This window comes from Gobio gobio (genome assembly GCF_949357685.1).
Source record: "Gobio gobio genome assembly, chromosome: 9".
NCBI classification, from domain to species: domain Eukaryota; kingdom Metazoa; phylum Chordata; class Actinopteri; order Cypriniformes; family Gobionidae; genus Gobio; species Gobio gobio.
In genome coordinates this window covers 33,633,349-33,652,661 of record NC_137115.1, presented here as the reverse complement: position 1 = coordinate 33,652,661, position 19,313 = coordinate 33,633,349, and the positions used below count along the sequence as shown (strand labels likewise).

The 19,313-nt window shown below is 40.3% G+C and overlaps 1 protein-coding gene across 6 annotated transcripts in view; it reads right to left on the bottom strand.

The window, feature by feature from the left end:
* Positions 1-19,313, bottom strand: part of LOC307131671 (uncharacterized protein) — a 23,300-nt gene extending 3,987 nt beyond the window's left edge. Inside the window, exons 1-15 of one of the 6 annotated variants that reach the window (XM_079825433.1) lie at positions 19,015-19,313; positions 17,943-18,042; positions 5,690-5,898; positions 5,540-5,596; positions 5,364-5,456; positions 5,066-5,152; positions 4,799-4,909; positions 4,515-4,685; positions 3,178-3,268; positions 2,989-3,095; positions 2,684-2,884; positions 2,375-2,506; positions 2,204-2,282; positions 1,860-2,053; positions 615-635 (exon numbers count right to left, since the gene is read on the bottom strand). In XM_079825433.1, coding sequence (XP_079681559.1) covers positions 615-635; positions 1,860-2,053; positions 2,204-2,282; positions 2,375-2,506; positions 2,684-2,884; positions 2,989-3,095; positions 3,178-3,268; positions 4,515-4,685; positions 4,799-4,909; positions 5,066-5,152; positions 5,364-5,456; positions 5,540-5,596; positions 5,690-5,898; positions 17,943-18,036 — 1,647 coding nt within the window. In that variant the 5' untranslated portion in view covers positions 18,037-18,042; positions 19,015-19,313. The remainder of the gene's footprint in view (positions 1-614; positions 636-1,859; positions 2,054-2,203; positions 2,283-2,374; positions 2,507-2,683; positions 2,885-2,988; positions 3,096-3,177; positions 3,269-4,514; positions 4,686-4,798; positions 4,910-5,065; positions 5,153-5,363; positions 5,457-5,539; positions 5,597-5,689; positions 5,899-17,942; positions 18,043-19,014) is intronic. The other 5 variants (XM_079825435.1, XM_079825436.1, XM_079825434.1 and 2 more) reach the window with 5 other exon arrangements.

The following is a 19,313-nucleotide window of genomic DNA, read 5'->3' as shown; positions in this document are numbered from 1 at the left end:
GCCATAGGTGCGATGTTGCCCATCACCGTTCGGTACAGGCATCAGAAATGCATTGTTTGGATTTGTGTTGACTGGAATCCACACACAAACGAAGAACTGCGAGGAGACGCAGTTCTGATGCCTGTACTGAACTGTGATGGCAACATCGCAGCTGAGAAAAAACAGGTATGCGTGAGCATTCTGCCCTTTAGGGTCTCATCTTCCTGTTTTTGGTTCTTTGGTCCGTGTTCATTCGAACCGCACCAGAGTTTGTTTGGAAGCATACTGAGATCCAACTTTTCAGCTGTCTCTGTCCGCTTGTTTGTTGCGCACCAGGCTTCGGATGGCAGCGTTCACACTGAACCGCAAACCGCACTAACAGAGCAACCGCACCAGGGTTTGTTTTAATCAAACCAAACATGCCAAGTGTGAACACACACTATAACTCTGTGACTCAGAGCTGATTTAATAGATCACCCTAAGTTAAGCAACAAAACGGCAAGTCTGAGATTACTTGTCAATCTACGCTTAAAGAAACCTTCGTATTTCCACTTTGTTAATTTCTTTATGAAATGGAAAATAGACTACTGTACAACGAGGTTCACTAAGGGGGAAAAGAGTGAAATTTAACTCACCATCTGGAACCTTCTCAGACTCTAGACATGAAATATTAGGAAATGCAAAAAGATTCATTTTGAGACTTGAGATTTTAAAATCTTAAAATATTGTATTTGTTTTTTGTTTATCAAGGTGTCCATTCAAAAGTGTGGGATTAGCAAAGCATTTTTTGAAAGAAATGAAAGTTTTAAAAGTAACAGGGAACATGTTTCTGTAACAATGTTACAGAAGATTAGCCTAGAAATCTAGACGCACCCTAGCGGCAGAAAATTTATTTTGCCACAAGTTCCATTTCAGAGTCCCTGTCTGTTGAAGATGTTGCTGATCATGTTTGTTAGCCCAGGACATTTCACAAATCCAGACCAGACGATGTTCTACGGCCATGTCCGGAATAAAGAGTAGCCTATCCATGTCATACAGTACGATTTAAGATTTTGACCATATACCTATCGAAGTCACAGACAGTATGAACGTCAGTAAGCTATACTTGTTGTATGTCGACCACAGGGTGTCACTGTGGCCTCAACGCTTTGCCCTCGCCTACTCTGAGCTCGATTGCTCGATTGCTGTCTGAGGTAAACCACGGCCTCCTCATTACCCTACGCAGGAATAAATGTAGGAAGAAATAAATGTAAAAATAAATAAATGTAGAAATAAATAAATGTAGAAATACATAAATGTAGAAATAAATAAATGTAAAAATAAATAAATGTAGAAATAAATACATGTAGAAATGAATAAATGTAGAAATACATAAATGTAGAAATAAATAAATGTAAAAATCAATAAATGTAGAAATGAATACATGTGGAGATAAATAAAATAATAAATAAATAAATATGGAAAATATATATATATATATATACATAAATAAGGAAATAAATGTATAAATAAATATTTATTTTCGTTTTTTTGCTTTTCTATGTATATTTATTTTTTTAACATTTATTTGTATTTTTATTTATGTATTTATTTATTTTTAATAATGGCAGGTTTGGAATTCCATAGTATAGGTCGCATTAGCGATTAAAGAAAAAACTAATTCTTTATCAATTTTACTGGTAGTCCACTGTATGAAGAATTTTTGGGTATAAAATGTCACAGTTGACTTTATTTTGCTATCCTCACTTACATAAAAGAACTAGTGTCCTGCACCCACTAGTAAAAAATTATATCTGGTGTCTGAATAATATTTGTTCTGACTGTATGCAAAGATTAACATGTCTTTTGTCCATGTTGTGCATGAATAGATTTTGTCTTACCACATTAGGGTGTCCACTGTCAGCCACATTGGTCCAGGTGGCCTGATCCCGCTTCTCTCTGGTCCTCCGTATGCAGCGCACCAGTGTAAATAAGGCAATGGCCAGCAGGATCAGACACACCCCTGCCACGCCCTCTGCCCTGCCCACTGTCTCACGGCTATACAGATGCCCCGCTCCCAAAGGACCCTGTGGAACTTATGTAATGCATTTATTGTTTATTATTTTATGTTGTGCTTCTTGTCAAGTTTGGACAAACATTACTCGCTTTTAGTTTGCTCGCAATTTATGTATGCCTAAGGATCTTTATTTCATGTATATTCCTGTCTAAGATAAGATTCTAGTACCTGATTGGCCTTTCTGAAGAACTTCCACATGCAATGCAGTTTTAACAATGTCTCCTGATTCCAGGTCAGTGGCTAGAACCTGCAACACAGTAGTCAATTGTAATTTTCTGGAATAAGTAGTTGTAGAATATTTCTCAGATTTTGCATATGAATGTAGTGTACATGCCATACCTCCAGGAAGTATTTGTGGCTGGGGTGTAGTCGGTTGGTTTTGGCGATTACCAGTCCCTCTTGTGTAATGTAAAAGAGCCGAGAGCTGTTGTGTTGAGAGTTTAGAGAATACTGCAGTCTGGGATTGAAGCCCTTTAACCCACAAACAGAAAACAAACTCAGTTTCTTAGGCTTAAACAGGAACATAAATCCATATTTCATGCAATTAATGTCAAACCAGGGCCTTTGTGATGTTGAAATTGGATGTTGGCACTGGGGTGTGTGGTTGTATGTGGTCTTGTAGTGTTGTGATCTTGTTGAGTCACGTACATCTGTGAAGTCTTGATCCGTGGCCTCCAGGATAAGTAAATTTTTACCGTACGTCATGACAAGCGAGGCAGGACTTGTGCTCTCACTGATAAAGCCACGGTACACTGAACGATTGAACTGGGGCGGAAACCTGTTTTCTGCAAGAACCCGCACCAGAACCGTGGCAACTGCATACTTCAGAGGGTCATCCGTCTGAGCTGCCTGAGCAGAAACATTGCAATGCTTTCAAAATGTAATAAGGAAAACCACACTTAAAAAAAAAAAAAAAATTATAAAAAAAAATATATATATATTCTCAGACGCACCATAACGCGCAGTCTCAGTGTCGGGATCAGCAGTCTGTTCTCCACACGTCTGGTTAACCTCACCTCTCCAGAACTACTGTCAATGACAAATCTGCCATTATCTGCCCCTGTATTAAAACCCACACACACACACATTAGTCAAAAGGAAATGTATTATTTAGATAAAGTTCAATAGCAGAGGATAACCACCTGACAGGATGGAGTACTTTACTGGCGTTCTGAGACCCTCATCGCCATCCAAAGCTTGAATCGGACCCGGGCAGAAATCCAAGACAATGTCCTGAGTTACAATTGATCAGGTAATGAGAAGGAATCATATACATGTACACTTTGGGGTCAGTATTTATTTATTTTATTTTTTTAAAGAAATTAAAGGGTTAGTTCACCCAAAAATGAAAATGCAGTCATGAATTACGTTCATCTTCGGAACATAATATTAAGATATTTTCGATGAAACCGGAGAGCTCTCTGAACCACCCATAGAAATGAATTTAATTACCACTTTCAAGGTCCAGGAAGGTAGTAAACACATTGTTAAAATAGTCCATGTGACTCCAGTGGTTCAACCTTAATTTCATGAAATGATGAGAATAATTTTTGGGCGCAAAAAACAAACAAAAATAACAACTTTATTCAACAATCAATCACTTCTCGTCTGTGCTAGTCTTCTACGCTGTTGACGTAGTGTAAACAGTGCAGCACTTCCGAGTTTTTCGGCTCACCAGCTGCTTCTGCTATAGTGCTTCGGAAGCTCTGCACTGTATTTACTATGTCAACAACATAGCAGACTGGCACAGACAATAAGAGATTGTTGAATAAAGTCATTATTTTTGGGGGGGTTTGCACACAAAAAGTATTCTCGTCGTTTCATTAAAATTAAGGTTGAAACACTGTATTCACATGGACTGTCTTTGGTTATTAGTAATTAAATGGATGGAGGGAAAGAAAGCTCTCGGATTACATCAAAATATCTTAATTAGTGTTTCGAAGATGAATGGTCTTATGGATTTGGAACGGCATGAGGGTAATTAAAAACAGAATTAAAATTTTTGGGTAAACTAAACCTTTAATGCTTTATTCAGCAAGGAGGAAATAAACTGATCAAAAGTGAAAGTAAAGACTGTTACATAGTTTATATTTCATATAAATGCATTCTTTTGAACTTTCTAGTCATCAAAGATCAGTGGGAAAAAAAGATCAGGTTTTCACAAAAAGAAAATTATTTAAAATTATAATATTCTACAATATTGCTGTATTTGTGATCAAATTAATGCATCCTTGGTTGGCATAAGAGACTTTTAAAACAATAAAAACAGTGGTGTATGTTATGGTAAGTTTAGACATTGAGATTTGTTGTATTGTAGCTAAAAGTCAAATTAATAAAAATCAAAATTCAACATTTAATTTTTCATTTAATTTAAGCTCTGCAGTGGACTTGGACTAATTCAAGCTGGCATATTGAGCAAGTACAGGGTGTGAGTGTAATTTATATATTTAATATTCACATTTTCACAGTGTTCACTTACCTGCTCGTTCTCTGTGATGTTGGCGGTGTACAGGGGGTTGGCACATATGCGGTTGCTGAGATTGGCTGAGAGAAGAGTGCAAGGCTGGAATTGTGGGTATTGGTCGTCCCCATCTGTCACATTGATGACTATTGTTGCTGTTGTGTTGTAGTGCTCATTTGTGTAAGCCTCCTAAAGCCACATGAACATTTGAGTAAATAACAGTTCTGTTTGTTAGTTGTTGTTTTGTTTGTTTTTTCATCTTTTTATCATTACCAAACAAGTATTTTCTGTTTGTGCTTTACCACTGCATAAATAGTCAGTCGCAGCTGAGTTTTCATCTCGTAGTCCAATGACTTGTTGAGAATCACTTTGCCACTGTTGGGCAAGTCCATTCGAAAATGCCTGGCATCAGGCTGGAAGTATATAATCAAATGTCCACACATGATTATCAAGTAGGCAATTTGATTTATCACAATAATTTTTTTAAAAGTCAGATGAGACTAAAGTAGGACTAGCAGACGGTTTCTACTGTGGGTTTGTAAATCTGAACAAATGTTGGGTTCACCTACTGATGTTTCATCAATGACATATGTGAGTGTGTCTCCATCAGCATCTGTGGCCTGGACTGTAAACGCTACAGAGTTCACCGCTGTCAACTGACAAAAACACATCAAGCAAAAATATCTCAGGAATAGAGTAAAATGTATACCCATATGCAAAATATATAGACAAAAGTGTAGAGTAAGAAGAGAGAAGTCTCTTATGTTCACCAAAGCTGCATTTATTTGATCAAAAATACAGTAAAAACAGTAATAAAGTGAAATATTATTACAATTTAAAATAATTTGGTTCTTTTTTGTCTTTTACCTCGCTGAGCTGCAGAGGTTGTATGGAGCTTTGTAAGAACTCAGGCTTGTTGTCATTCTCGTTCAGAATTTCTACCATGATTCTGTGTTCAGCCTGATAAAAACATTTGATGTGTAAATTATATCTGAATCCATTTTTTAAGAGGATGCTGCTCTGTCACAGATAATTCAACTTACCTCTAAGGTTTTATGGTTGTAACACCTTATAGTTGCTGTTAAAACTGAGCCGTGTATCTGTAATATCATCAGTCAGATGATATTATTTAAACAGACAGAAGACAGAAGATGATGGTATAATTGCATGAATAGATCTTTTTTAAATGTTACCTCACGGTCAATAAGCTTAGTTGATGTTGAGTTCAGTCTGACGGTTCTTCTCTCCAGATAAAACCAACCAGCATCTTTTCCAGAAAGCTTTAAGTGAGTAGGAATGGCTGATGGGTGTGCAGTGAAACCGAGGTTGGCAATAAATGTTCCCATCAGGCTGTTCTCTTTGATTGTGGCAAACACATCATGACCACCATCACATTCACTGGCTGCCAAAAACAAAACAAAAAACATAACATTCATTTGAACAATATTTTCCTCATATTTCTAATTGAAGTCTGCTATAATGAAAAATGTTGGTTGCTTTTTGTGTCTGGGAGGTCAAGCATGCTTTATTTATAGCACTTTCTAGTAGGGATGTCACTACCAAAATTCCAGTAGTCGGTACCAATACCATAAATAATTTACGGTAATCGGTACCAATTTCGGTACCACAGCTACAATTTTTATTTAACTATTTACATTTTTTTTAATGAATTAAGTTTATTATTTATGATGATAATCACTATAAGTAAATAATACATAAACATTTAAAGGCTGTCTGCTGTTTAAAAGTAAACATTGTTTATAAAAAAAGATAAAGTGAAAAATAATCAACCATCTAAGCATAATTATTATTATTAGTAGAGACGTATTATTATTATTACATGGAGACATAGCTAAATCTACTGTAGTCTACAACAGTAACCTAATATATTCTGTCAATTAAATTTTTTTTAAACCAAGCTTTTATTTTGACGGGTTGCCGTGAAGAGCTTTGAGTGTCTGTGTTCATGATATGACAGTTTTCTCAAATGAAACGGTAAATTAGAATGAAGTGAGGGTTTATGCGTTCGTGTCCTCATATAGTGACACACGGCAGAGACTACAAAGACAGCGGCAAGTGTCACGCGCATGTGTGTGTGCGCACGCGCCCGCCCGACCGTCATTCACACAGATGCAGAACATGCAGGAGTAATATTTAAATGGTATTTTGCAGTTTAATATTCACAGACACTAGTATATATATTTAGCTACATTCTGGAGTCCTGCGCTTAGATAAACACGGAGCGACTGAACGCAGCTGCGGGTACCGAATATAGCCTAACGTTACTCGGGAGTCGGTACTACCAGGTCTACTACAGAAATGCTGGTATCGTCACATTTTTTTATAATTTCAGTACCGACTTGGTACCGAAGTACCTGTACTTGTGACATCCCTACTTTCTAGAATACATATTGTTTCAATGCAGCTTTACAGTGATAACTTACACAGGAAAATAAGGATTAATGATGCAAATACAATTACAGTAACTTCATTATTCAGCTAAAGTCAGTTAAGATCAATAACTGTAAAGTTAATCAATTATTAATTATTAGCCGGCTCTACAGAAGACAATAGTGTCATGATTCACTTTGAGTCCATTCAATAACAGTGTTGATGATTTGCGAAATTCGTCAATTGAAGTCGAATCAGGTATAAGCAGTGCCCAGATAGCATGGTGACATTGATACAATGTTGAGTTTTGATCCAAACCATCATTTTGGTTGAGATTGAAATTTCAATGTTTAAAGTGTGTTGGGTCAGCATTGGAATTTTGATGAAAGTCGACAGCACACATGAGTGAAGACAGTGACATTGAACTAACAGAGATTTGTAGTTGATGAGCACTGTATCTCTGCAGAACACCATTGGGTGTTTCCCAATCAGCAGTTACCCGATTTTTCTCTAATCCACTGGGGGCTTGGTTTAGGGGTGGGCCTTCATGGTTTCAGCAAGTCTGTTGAAAAATGGTTGAAAAACATCTATTGTAGTTTGAAATTGGCCACTGATTGGTAAAAGCCCATTTTGGTTTTGCATGTGCACTTCTCAGTTGTCTAATTGATGCTTCCTCATTATAGAGAAAACATATGATGCATCCTATACGAAGTCGCGTGTAGAACCACCTGTCATACTTACATGACTTCTCTAGCACAGTTTCAAACAATGGTGCATCTACCTTGCTATTTTTCTGTTCCCTTGTTTTGCGTGCTTGTTATTTGGGTTGTTACCGAGACTGTAATTAGAAACATTAAAAAGTTATTAAAGTGTTTGAATAAAGCATATTTTTCTATATTCTTCAAAAACGCATCTTGCTTTAGTAATGTTTAGTAGGAATTTTCTGAGTAAAGTTCTAACATCATTTGAACAGATTTCTCAAGTTGCAAGAGACATGAAGATGAGCAAGAATGTCACACTACACACATAGCCCATATCTTGCATTCCATCAGTGCTTGCAGAGCACATTGCTCCTTTAGTAGGAGTGAAGGCAGATGAAGATGGACAAAAAAAAAAGGTTATTGTCGACAGCATAATCAGTTGACCCGGGACCTGATGCTATCCTGTGCCTTATCTCCTGCTCCCTGATTACTGCTTAATCAGGTAATCATTCATATTCCTGAATCTGTATTAAATTTAAGGAGTTCAGTTTATTCCGTTTAGCCTGTTTCCACTGAAACACAATCACAAAAAAAATCTTGTGTTTATTGAGAAAGTGACTGACATGGCTATTTTGTGACTGATGGCAACATTGTTTTATGTAGTCATTCCATTTCAGTTTTTTTTTTTTACAGTCTATGGTTTCAACTAAAGTGATTTAGAATCAACATCACATTGTACCATTGATCAAACAATATTACCAAAGATTATTTTTGTTAATTTTAATGTTGAGAGTGTAGAATCAACATCATAGTGCAACGTTGAATCAACAATATTATTACCATTGATTATTTATATAACTTCAGTATTAAAGGGATAGGTCTTAGTTCACCCCATAGACCGTTGTTCACCCACAAATGAAAATTCTGTCATTAGCTTCTTCTTCTTTTGACATTTTATGGCGGTTGGCAAACAAATGATAGTTCCCGCCACCTACTGGCCTGGAGTGTGGACCACTGATGGAATTGGACGAACTAAATAATGAAATCAATGAATTAAAGTTATTTATATATATATCCCCATTCGTATCCCCATTTTTTCTTAATTCAAATACAGAAATTCTTAACAGAAATACCCTTTCATTTTCATAAGCAGTCCAATATATTAGTACATGCTCTAATGTTTCTGCTGATCCACATAAACTACAATTCCCAGACTCATGTTTGTTCATTATATATAGAGAATATTTTTGAGTCGTGTGCCCAAGGTGAAGTCTGGTAATGATTGTATCTTCTCTTCTACTGCCAAAATGAGCTCTTTCCCCTCTACTTGATTTTGAATATGATAAAGTTGTCTTCCTCTTCCCTCCTCATTTCAAAGTTCTTGCCATTTCCCATTTATTGCTGTTCTAATTTATTTACTTAAAGGGGCTATATGCAACTTTTTCCCCAAAATAAACGTAACAATAGCCTTTTTATTTTACCATTTATGACTCAAACATCTCCTGATGAGCATACTGGCACCTTGTCCGCTCACAGTGGGTGCACGTATAACCCTGTATCCTATTTTTCCTATTTTCTGGCGGGTCGTCTTTTCCCGCGCTGTCTGCAGATGTGACATCACCACCGCTGCGAGAGCGAGCAGAAAATAAGAGCAGTTCTGTTTTTTGGCCACAGGTGTCAGTCGCGAGTTGAATTTTAAGAAAAACGCATATAGCCCCTAAAAAGAATTGTTATTAAGCTCTTAGGTGCTAATAAATACCCGGTGGCGACCACCAAAGATTGTCCGATCAGAACAATTAAATGATGTCCGTGTAGGAGGAGTTAGATGCACACACCACTCATAGACCACTCATAGACCACTCATTCCAAAGTTGAACAGTTTAATTAAGTGTGGTTCTAAAACAGAAATAACAATAATAAATTATAAATATACACACACTGATAAAGCATCAATATGCAAATGAATATAATCCGCAATTCGTATGACATCAGCATTAAAAATATGTTAATACAGCGATAATGGGATAAGCTATATTAGCTCACGGACGTGTGATACGGCAGCCGCGATATGCACGTCTTAAAGACAAACTATGACAAAATATAAACAATATAATCAAGAAATAAACTTACTCTTTGATGCACGCACACATGTGATTAGTTAGTACCGCAGCCTCGCGGCTGCACTGGCTTTATCATCACGTTCGTCTCGCGCTAGTAATAATGATGGCGATCATAACTGAAACTAAACTGCGTCAGCGTCCGGGTCCTTCGCACCTTCTGGGTCCTAACAATAGGCGAGTGACTGATGCCTGACTAAATAATAACAACGAATGAACTATTGCACATATAAAATGAGTGTATATCTAAATGACTGGACCTCAGTTTAGTACAGCCGCCCCCAAATGTGCTTGCAGATTTGCATCTCGGGCCAGTACTCACAGTCATTCAGGGAGTGAAGGGAGCTTAATCAGTCTGACAACGGGTCTGATGTAGGTTCTGTCTTTAACCTGGATTTCTGCGGCTCTTACTTTATTATCAGCTCCGGCCATGACAGTTTTCACAGTCCCAATGGGCCAGAGTGCTCTGGGGAATTGTGGATCCGCGATCATAACCACTGTCCCTACTGTCAGGTTGTCTTTCTCTTGTTGCCACTTCTGGCGAGACTGGAGTCCGGGCAGGTAGTTGCGCAGATAACAACCCCAGAACTGGTCTGCCAGTATCTAGCTGTGTCTCCAGCGTTTGCGGCTGAGCAGTTCAGATGCAGGGTAAATTACCTGAGGTAAGGCAGAGTCTGGCCGGCCCATTAAGAGTGAGTTAGGGGTTATTGGATCCGGGTCAGCTACATCTGAGGATACATATCCCAATGGCTTTGAATTTAAAATCCCCTCGATTTCAATTAGGACAGTTCTGAGCACTTCCTCTGTGACAGTTTGAGCCCCAATGTTGGTGTAAAGTGCAGCTTTTACAGATCTGATTTCTCTCTCCCAGGATCCTCCGAAATGTGGGGAGTTTGGTGGATTGTACTGAAAGTCGATCTGTTGCTTGGCAAGTTCTCTTTGCAATTGAGGATGAATATTGTTGAAGGCTTCCTTAAGCTCAAGATCTCCACCTTTGAAATTGGTACCCTGATCAGAGCGCAACTCATGAGGTTTTCCCCTACGGGCGATGAATCGACGTAGAGACATGAGGAAAGAATCAGTGTCGGCTTGAGAGAGAAGGTCAATGTACACTGCCCTTGTGGTCAAACATTTATAAATGATACCCCAGCGCTTTTCATTCCGACGCCCAATTTTGATAGTAAATGGGCCGAAACAGTCCATGCCTGTAGAGAAAAAGGCTGGTTTGAAGAGTCTCAAACTGGAAGGGGGTAAGTCAGCCATTTTAGGGATATTGGGCCTGCCACGCCACCGTTGACACTCAGTACAGTGATGCTGAATTGATCGAATAGTTTGACGACCTCTCAAGATCCAGAAACGTCTTCTGATTTCAGAAAAGACCCTTTCAGCACCAGGGTGATGAAGCTGTGCATCGTACTTCTGAATTAGTAGCTTAGTCACTGGATGGACTGGGTCTAGGACAATTGGGTGAAGAATGTCAGGGCTTAGCAGATGACATCTTCGGAGTCGTCCACCCACTCTAATCAGCTGCGTGTCCGAATCAAATTCAGGAGCTAACGTCTTTAGACGACTGTTTGGGGAGATGAGTTTCCCTGCTTGCAGCTGAGCATATTCGTCAGGAAAGCTCTCCATTTGAGACTGCTGGATGACTCTGAGCTCTGCCTTCTTATATGCGTCAGCCGTGATGCTGTCTGTGGGGCTGGCCGCCCCGTGAAGGGATCTGGCTGTAGCATCTACCAGCTCTTCAAAGTTATCGTATTGAGATGTGTCAACTGAAAGCTGGTCATCCTGAGTTGTTAGAAGATGGAAGGATATTGGTTTACGCAGTTCTTTTGATGCATCAGCTGGCTCTAGGTTGGGCAATTTGGGCCAATATGATGGAGGTTTCTGCAGAAATTCTGGGCCATTCTTCCAGCGGGAAGGTTTGGCTAGCTGAGACAGTGACAGGCCACGAGTAATATCGTCTGCAGGGTTGTCGTGAGATTGCACGTAGGACCATGATTGTGAATCAGTTAGCTCTTGAATCTCCGCAACTCTAGTTCCTACAAACACTTTGAAGTGGCATGAGTCTGATTGAAGCCAGTTGAGAACGGTTGTAGAATCAGTCCAGTATTTGAAACTGCTGATTTGTAGTGTGAGCTCTCTTTTCAGAACTGCTGCCAGTTGTGCGCCGGTTAGAGCTGCGCATAACTCAAGTCAGGGGATTGTTTGCTGCTTCTTTGGAGCTACTCGTGATCTAGCTGCCAAGAATGACACCTCTATTTGTCCGTTGTCATCTTCAGTGCGGAGATAGGCTACGGCTCCGTACGCTCGCTCTGAGGCATCACAGAATGTGTGCACACTTCTTGAGCTGGTCAAAGGATCTACCTTTGTAGTGTAGCATCTGGGCAGTGTGACACTGGAAAGTTGCGGAAGCTCATCCTCCCATGTGAGCCAGGCATTTCTGAGGTCTGTGGGCAGTTCAGGGTCATCCCATTCTCTTTTTTTATCCCAGAGCCTTTGGACGATGATCTTAGCTCTAGTGGTAAATGGGTTGATGAATCCCAATGGATCGTATTGACTGGAAAGGATGCTATATATGTAGCGCATAGTGGGCTCAGTTTTTACGACATGGCCATGTTTATAACCAAGTGTGTCGGCTCTGCACTGCCACCGAAGTCCCAGTGTGCGCTCCTGGGGATCGGCTCTGTCTGAACTAAACCAAAGCTCATGGTTATCTGACCTGATTTGCTGCGGCAGATGTTGCAGGAGTTGGGGAGTGTTACTAGCCCATTGGCGCAGTTCAAATCCACCCTCGGCCAGCAGATGTCGGATGTCATCAACCAATTGTCTGGCAGTCTCAAGAGAGGGAACACTTTGCAACCAATTGTCAACATAGAAACAACTTTCTACAGATGCTCGTACCTCGCTATCTGGTTGGCTATGATCGGTAACATGTTTCCGAAGAGCAAAGATTGCACAGCATGGGCTGCACGTGGTGCCAAAGGGTAACACTGACCATTGGTAGACATCAGGTGGATTAGTTGAGTTCAGGTCTCGCCACAGGAACCGCAAGAATGCTTGGTCTTCGGGTAGGAGACGCACCTGATGAAACATCCCCTTTATGTCGCTGCTAATGGCTACTGCATACTCTCGGAAACGGAGAAGTACTCCCAGCAAAGTCGCACCCAGAGTTGGCCCAGGAAGAAGATATTCATTCAGGCTCAGCCCTTGGAAGTTGAAGGAACAATTGAATACAATTCTGTTCTTTCCATTGTGGTGGACCATGTGGTGTGGAATGTACCACCCTTGAGTCTGTACAGCTGTGGATTGTGGAATTTTCTTCACATAGCCTGATTCTAGCAGCTTGTTTATCTCAGACTTGTATACCTGGGATTTTTCAGAGTGCCGTTTCAGCTGATTTTCCATTCTACGCAACTGAGGCAGTACTGCTTCCTTTGGAGCGGCTAGAGGTGGAAGACTGGTTCTCCACAGGAGGGGGGTAGCGTACCTTTTTACACCTTCAACTTCAACCCTTATTGTTTTCTCCTCCAGTGTACGCAAAGCTTCTGCATCTTGCTTCGACCTGGTAACAAGCCTTTCATTTTGGTAGGGCAAGATGTCCATCTGCCACAACCTCTCGACCTGACTGAATAGATCATTAGGCGCAAGACTTACAGATGTGAACAAGCACTGTTGAGTGTGTGGAATGTGTCCAAGGAACTTTGATGGACCTTGGAGTGTCCAGCCTAAACGAGTCTTCACAGCTGCTGGACCTCCAGGTGGTCCCAACCTAACTGGCTCAAGGGGGGTGATCAGTTGTGGGTAATCCGACCCAATAAGCAGTAGTGGCCTTGCGTGATCGATTGACTGCAGAGGTAGGCCTCTGAGATGGCGATAACTCTTTTGGAGTGTTTTAATTGGGTAGGAATGAGGTGCTAGTCCAAGCTCCTCAGCTGTGAAGGCTCTTTTTATTGCAAAGTTGCAATCTGGTTGCGTGGCGGGACTCACCGAAAATGATACTGTGGAGCCATGGATGAGCGTCTTGGCGCACTGTGCGAAGAGACAGGTCTTCTGGCTTACCATAGAGGTTGAGTTGCTGAGCTGCCTCATGGAGAAGTATGGTACGCTCAGAACCATCATCTAGTAGTGCATATGTATCCAGTGAAAAGTCTCCGTTGCGTATGATGACTCTGCACAATTTCAGTAACACTCTACTGCTGCCTGTCGGTCGGTCGACGTACAGAGTTTCTACTGTGGTGCTGGTAGACTGTAAGATCTCACCTGTGTCTTTGGTAGCATTAGCACTCATTTTGCTATTGGCCTCATGAAGAATTTCTAGATGTCTCCTTTGACACTTCTTGCATTTCGCCTTAAGAGTACACTGACCTGCTTGGTGATCACGCCCACATTTCCAGCATCTCTGATTGGATCTGATCCAGGTCACAATCTGCTCTTTGGTCAGCAGCTTGAAGTTTGAACACTGATTGAGATAGTGCTGAGTTGTATTACAAAAGGGGCAGTATTTCTTTGGTTTCTCTAGTGATCTCACCTCAGAAACTGCATTTCTGTGAACAGATTCAGCCTTGAAAACTGGTCTTTGCTCGCTTCCATGGAAGATGGCAGTAGATCTGTGGGTTACTTTAGGCCCTCTTTGCTGGTCTTTGCGGAAACTCTGTCTCTCTCTACTAGTGTCAATACCGAACTGAGTACCATCCTCTTGCACCCTCACTTCATACTCCAGCCATTCTGCAAATTCAAGCAATGTAGGGATAGGTGTTTTAAGTGGATTGACATACCTCTTAAAGTTTGCTCGGAGATCGTGAGGCAATTTAGCTAGGAGTCGGGAGACGTGAGACCCACAAATTAGTTCTGTTTGTCCTGGACTTCCTAGCTGCTCCAGCCTTCCGACCAAGGCCCGTACCTTCAGTGCGAAAAGCCTGAATGCTCTGGTGTCACCACTTTTTATGCTGGGCCCATCCATCAGGACGGCAATGCGTTGAAGTGCAAGTTGATGGGGTTGCCCATAGAGTTCTGTTAGAGCTTGCATAGTATGACTGTAAGGGTACCTGCTGTTACAGTAGGAGTCAGCAATGAGCAATGCTTCTTCAAGTTTCAAGTGATCCATCAATATCTGGAACTTAAAGCGCTCTGTAGCGTCGGCGGGCAGGAGGTTGTCAAGAGCTACCTTCAACCTGGAGAACTCACGTGGATCCTCTTTGGTGAAGTTAGGAATGGTAGGGGTTGGACCACGATAAGTGTTCTCTTGCCTGGGTGGGGATGAGGAACGATAAGGCATGAATGGTCTCTGTTGCCTGGAAGTAGGGCCGTGATACTGTGTGGATGGCTGCCTTGGATGTTGGTAGCCTCCATCAGCCTGCCCAGCCCTCTGAGTGGTCGCTGCTCGCTCTGGCGATGACGAAATTGATCTGGAACTCGCCTTTATCCTCTGAAGCTCATGGATAATCTCATCTATTCTGTCACATTGACGTTCTGCGTGCAATTAATTCTCACTACGTTTCACTAACCTTTCTCTTTCATAACGTGGATCTCTTTGATCGCTTGTTGACGTTACTCTGTGGTGTGACGGTGAGATAGAGACTCGATCCTCCATATTGCACGTTAAGTGTCTGGGTGACAGAAAAGGTTGAGATGGAGACAGTGGTCTTGGAGAGTGAGCTGCAGAGTGTTCTCTGAGGTCATGTCTGAGCTGATGGTTCTCCTTCTCCAGATCCTTCAGGCGCCTCTGCAGTACTTCAGGAGAGAAGTGTGGATTCCCCTCATAGGCAGGAAAGTTATCAATACCAGCAACCAGGGTGTTGTTTAGTGGTAATGGACCTCCTGTAGCCCCTATTAGCGGTTCTCCCTCGTTGGAGTGGTCTAAGAGTGTGTGCACCGATCGCTGCTCTGGCACATAATCCACCTCATAGTCTTCGAGGTATCTTGGCATCTGCGTTCGGCGACGTGAGCGAACTGTAGCATCACTATTCTCCTCACTATGTATGGACATTGTTAATTCAGAAGTTGCCAGCTCCGGCTCGAAGGACCATGAAAAGAATTGTTATTAAGCTCTCAGGTGCTAATAAATACCCGGTGGCGACCACCAAAGATTGTCCGATCAGAACAATTAAATGATGTCCGTGTAGGAGGAGTTAGATGCACACACCACTCATAGACCACTCATAGACCACTCATTCCAAAGTTGAACAGTTTAATTAAGTGTGGTTCTAAAACAGAAATAACAATAATAAATTATAAATATACACACACTGATAAAACATCAATATGCAAATGAATATAATCCGCAATTCGTATGACATCAGCATTAGAAATATGTTAATACAGCGATAATGGGATAAGCTATATTAGCTCACGGACGTGTGATAGTGTTTTATACACAGCGAAAATATCCTGCATTTGACCAAAATTACAGAAGCGGCAGAAAGCGGACTATCTGGATAGCATCGTAAATGTAATCGTAAATCTGGTGTCCTCTATGATTCCTGTTAATTCCGACAAAGTACTTGGATGCAACTAGCTTGTAATCACAACTTCTGAAGTGGGAAGTAGGACATTTCCGATAGCACGTGAAGGAAGTATTAATGACTGAATTTTCATTTTTGGGTGAACTATCCCTTAAATTCAGCATTAGTGATGTAGAATCCATCATAACGTTACGTTGATTCAGCAATATTCCCATTGATGATTTTTGTTAATTTCAATATTGATTCAACATCAGATTGTCATAGTGTAATGTTGATTCAAAAGCATTACCATTGATTTTTTGTTCACCATTGTTTCAACATTAAATGCGGATGCAAACAAGATATTGAACCATCACATAATAATGTTGATTCAATGATATTCATTGATTTATGGTTGAAATCTCAACATTGTCTCAACAGTAACTGGGGGGGGGGGGGGGGGGGGGCGATGGTGAAAAAATATCACTTTGTAATGTTGAATCAATAACATTTGATTTGTGGTTGAAATCTCAACTTTGCTTCAACATTAACTGAAGGTGCAAAAGTGATACTGAAGCAACATCACTTTGTAAGGTTAATTCAATGCAATTAGCATTGACTCATCAACACTGACTCAACATTGTTTCAATGATTACATGCTATCTGGGTAATGTCATCATCCAGCTCAATTCTGTTCAAGTTTTGTTCTCATCCAATTGTGTCAGTGCAGTCAGATCAATATTGCTTAATATTAAGTTAAAACTTCTGACAATTCTTAGAATAGTCCGAAATCCTTGTCTGTGTGTGGAATTTTTTTGGTCCCCATGAGGAAAATAGCTTGTGAATCAGACTAAATCATATTTTTTTGAAAATGTAAAGTTGTTTGTGATGGGTAGGTTTAGGGTTAGGATATAGAATATACAGTTTGTACAGTTTAATCATTATGTCTACGGAAATTCCCCATAAAACATGAAAACACAACGTGTGTGTGTGCGCAATGGTTTGACCTGCATTATGAGGACGCAAAGTCTTTAAATTGTGGGGTGTATTCTACATTATGAGGACATTTTGATGGTCCTACCAGACTCTCATACAAGTCTCGAAGGAAAATGAAAATTGAGCGGAAGTACGTAGGAGGGTACTCCTACGTTAATTTAATTAAAAATTAAATTAAAAATGCAGAAAGTTTTGTTTGATGGGTAGGTTTAGTTGTCTGGCTGTCACCAGACCTAGCTCAATTTAAAATTGAACATTGGTCTGGGGAGTCTTCTATGTATTTTCTACTGCAGAATTCAAATGATTCTGTACACAATTGGATAGTCCTTCAACCAATCAGATCACAAGAGGCGTGATAAAGGAGCATAATTCAAATGACTCTGTATGCCGGATAAGCCAGTCTGTGATTGGTTCCCGCAAAAGTGTAACAGAAGCAGTAGAAATGAATGTACAGGTTTCCAGACTGAGTTGCAGGGCGAAATCAAATCGCCGGCAGATCAGGCTGGGTTTACCCAGTCTATAGGTTTAGTGTACTGTAAAGGGCAATAGAATATATACGGTTTGTACAGTATAAAAACATTACGCCTAATTATGGAGAAGTCCCGTATACCAACGTGTATGAGTGTGTGTGTGTGTGTGTGTGTGTGTGTGTGTGTGTGTGTGTGTGTGTGTGTGTGTGTGTGTGTGTGTGTGTGTGTGTGTGTGTGTGTGTGTGTGTGTGTGTGTGTGTGTGTGTGTGTGTGTGTGTGTGTGTGTGTGTGTGTTTTCCATGTGGTTTGTCTCTGTTTGTGTTTATACCAATTACAGAATGCCGGCTGACCACAGAATAAAGGTGGCAGAATATTAGAATCTTCCACAATGGCTGTTGACTGAAGATCAACCTCAAAAACATTTCTCACTGCAGGGATAAAAAAAACAACAACAACAACAAAAACAGGCATGTTAAAAATTACATTTAATTATTATATTTACTGTCTGTTAAAGTGTAGAGCATAACTGAAAGCTCAACAATTCATTCTCATGCCATTGTTTGTATAGTGCATATACCCCACTATCATAATACAGCTTATTATAAATTGGCTAATTTAGCTCAAGAGAAACGGATGCAGAGACATAGGGCTGGGAATGTATTATTGCGTTCATGTTTAAGAAATCCAGCATGGAGTAACATGACCTGTAAATGTATGACCCAAGAAAGACTTTCGGCAAACAGCCCTGCTCTTGTTTAAGGCTTATAAATCTCGTAAGGAGGTTCTCAGCAGACAGTTAAGCCTTCTTATGTGCAAACACCCAAACACACTCTTGCTTACACACCAAGACACACGTATCCAAGCTGTGTTAAACAGTTTCCATTCATGTCAACAAGAATACATTTCATTTAGCAGTATATTGCTTAATACAACGTTACAAACAAGCTTAACGCTTAAATACTGTAGTACAATATAATACAATTAAGCAATAAGGAATGAGAGGGTGTTGCTAGGCGTGACGAGCAGCATTTGTTTTTAACAAAACATTGTTTTATGTGATGTCCTTTTAGTTGGAGATTTTACAATGCTTACATTATTTGAAGTCTATTTGAAACATAAAACATTTGCTAATATTTAACAACCATATTAATTCTGTATTAATTTAGCTTAGTTGAAATGAAAGAATATGAATAAATGGAATACATTAACGGTGAACACACACATAATAAAGCGAAGACCGATCATCTAATGATGCTGTCTCAGTTATATAAGACTATTACACAAGTTAGATGGAGCATCTCTCTCGCTCTCTCTTACACACAAGAAAACACAAGCCAAAAATAGACTTCGAGACTGTTTGAGTATTGTATTGTATTAAATAAGAAAAGATAGCACACTACCTGTCCCATTTAACTGTTCTTCAGGTCCAGATGTCCAGATATTCTCTCCAAAGTTACATTATTACCATCCTTTATTTGGATGTGAGTGTATAAAAGCGAGCTGGAGTAGAGTCTGGGTGTGACTTGGATATAAGAGTCCACCTCATGTCTGTGTTTGGAGCAGTTGGATAACAGTGGATAGAGGTTTAGTGTTCAAACTGACTGGGTCAGAGCCAAGTTAAGAGGTCAAGTCAATACCACAGCTAGGTCTAAGCATCATCCTAGGTGTAACCAATAGCACTGTTTTACTCCTGGCCAAT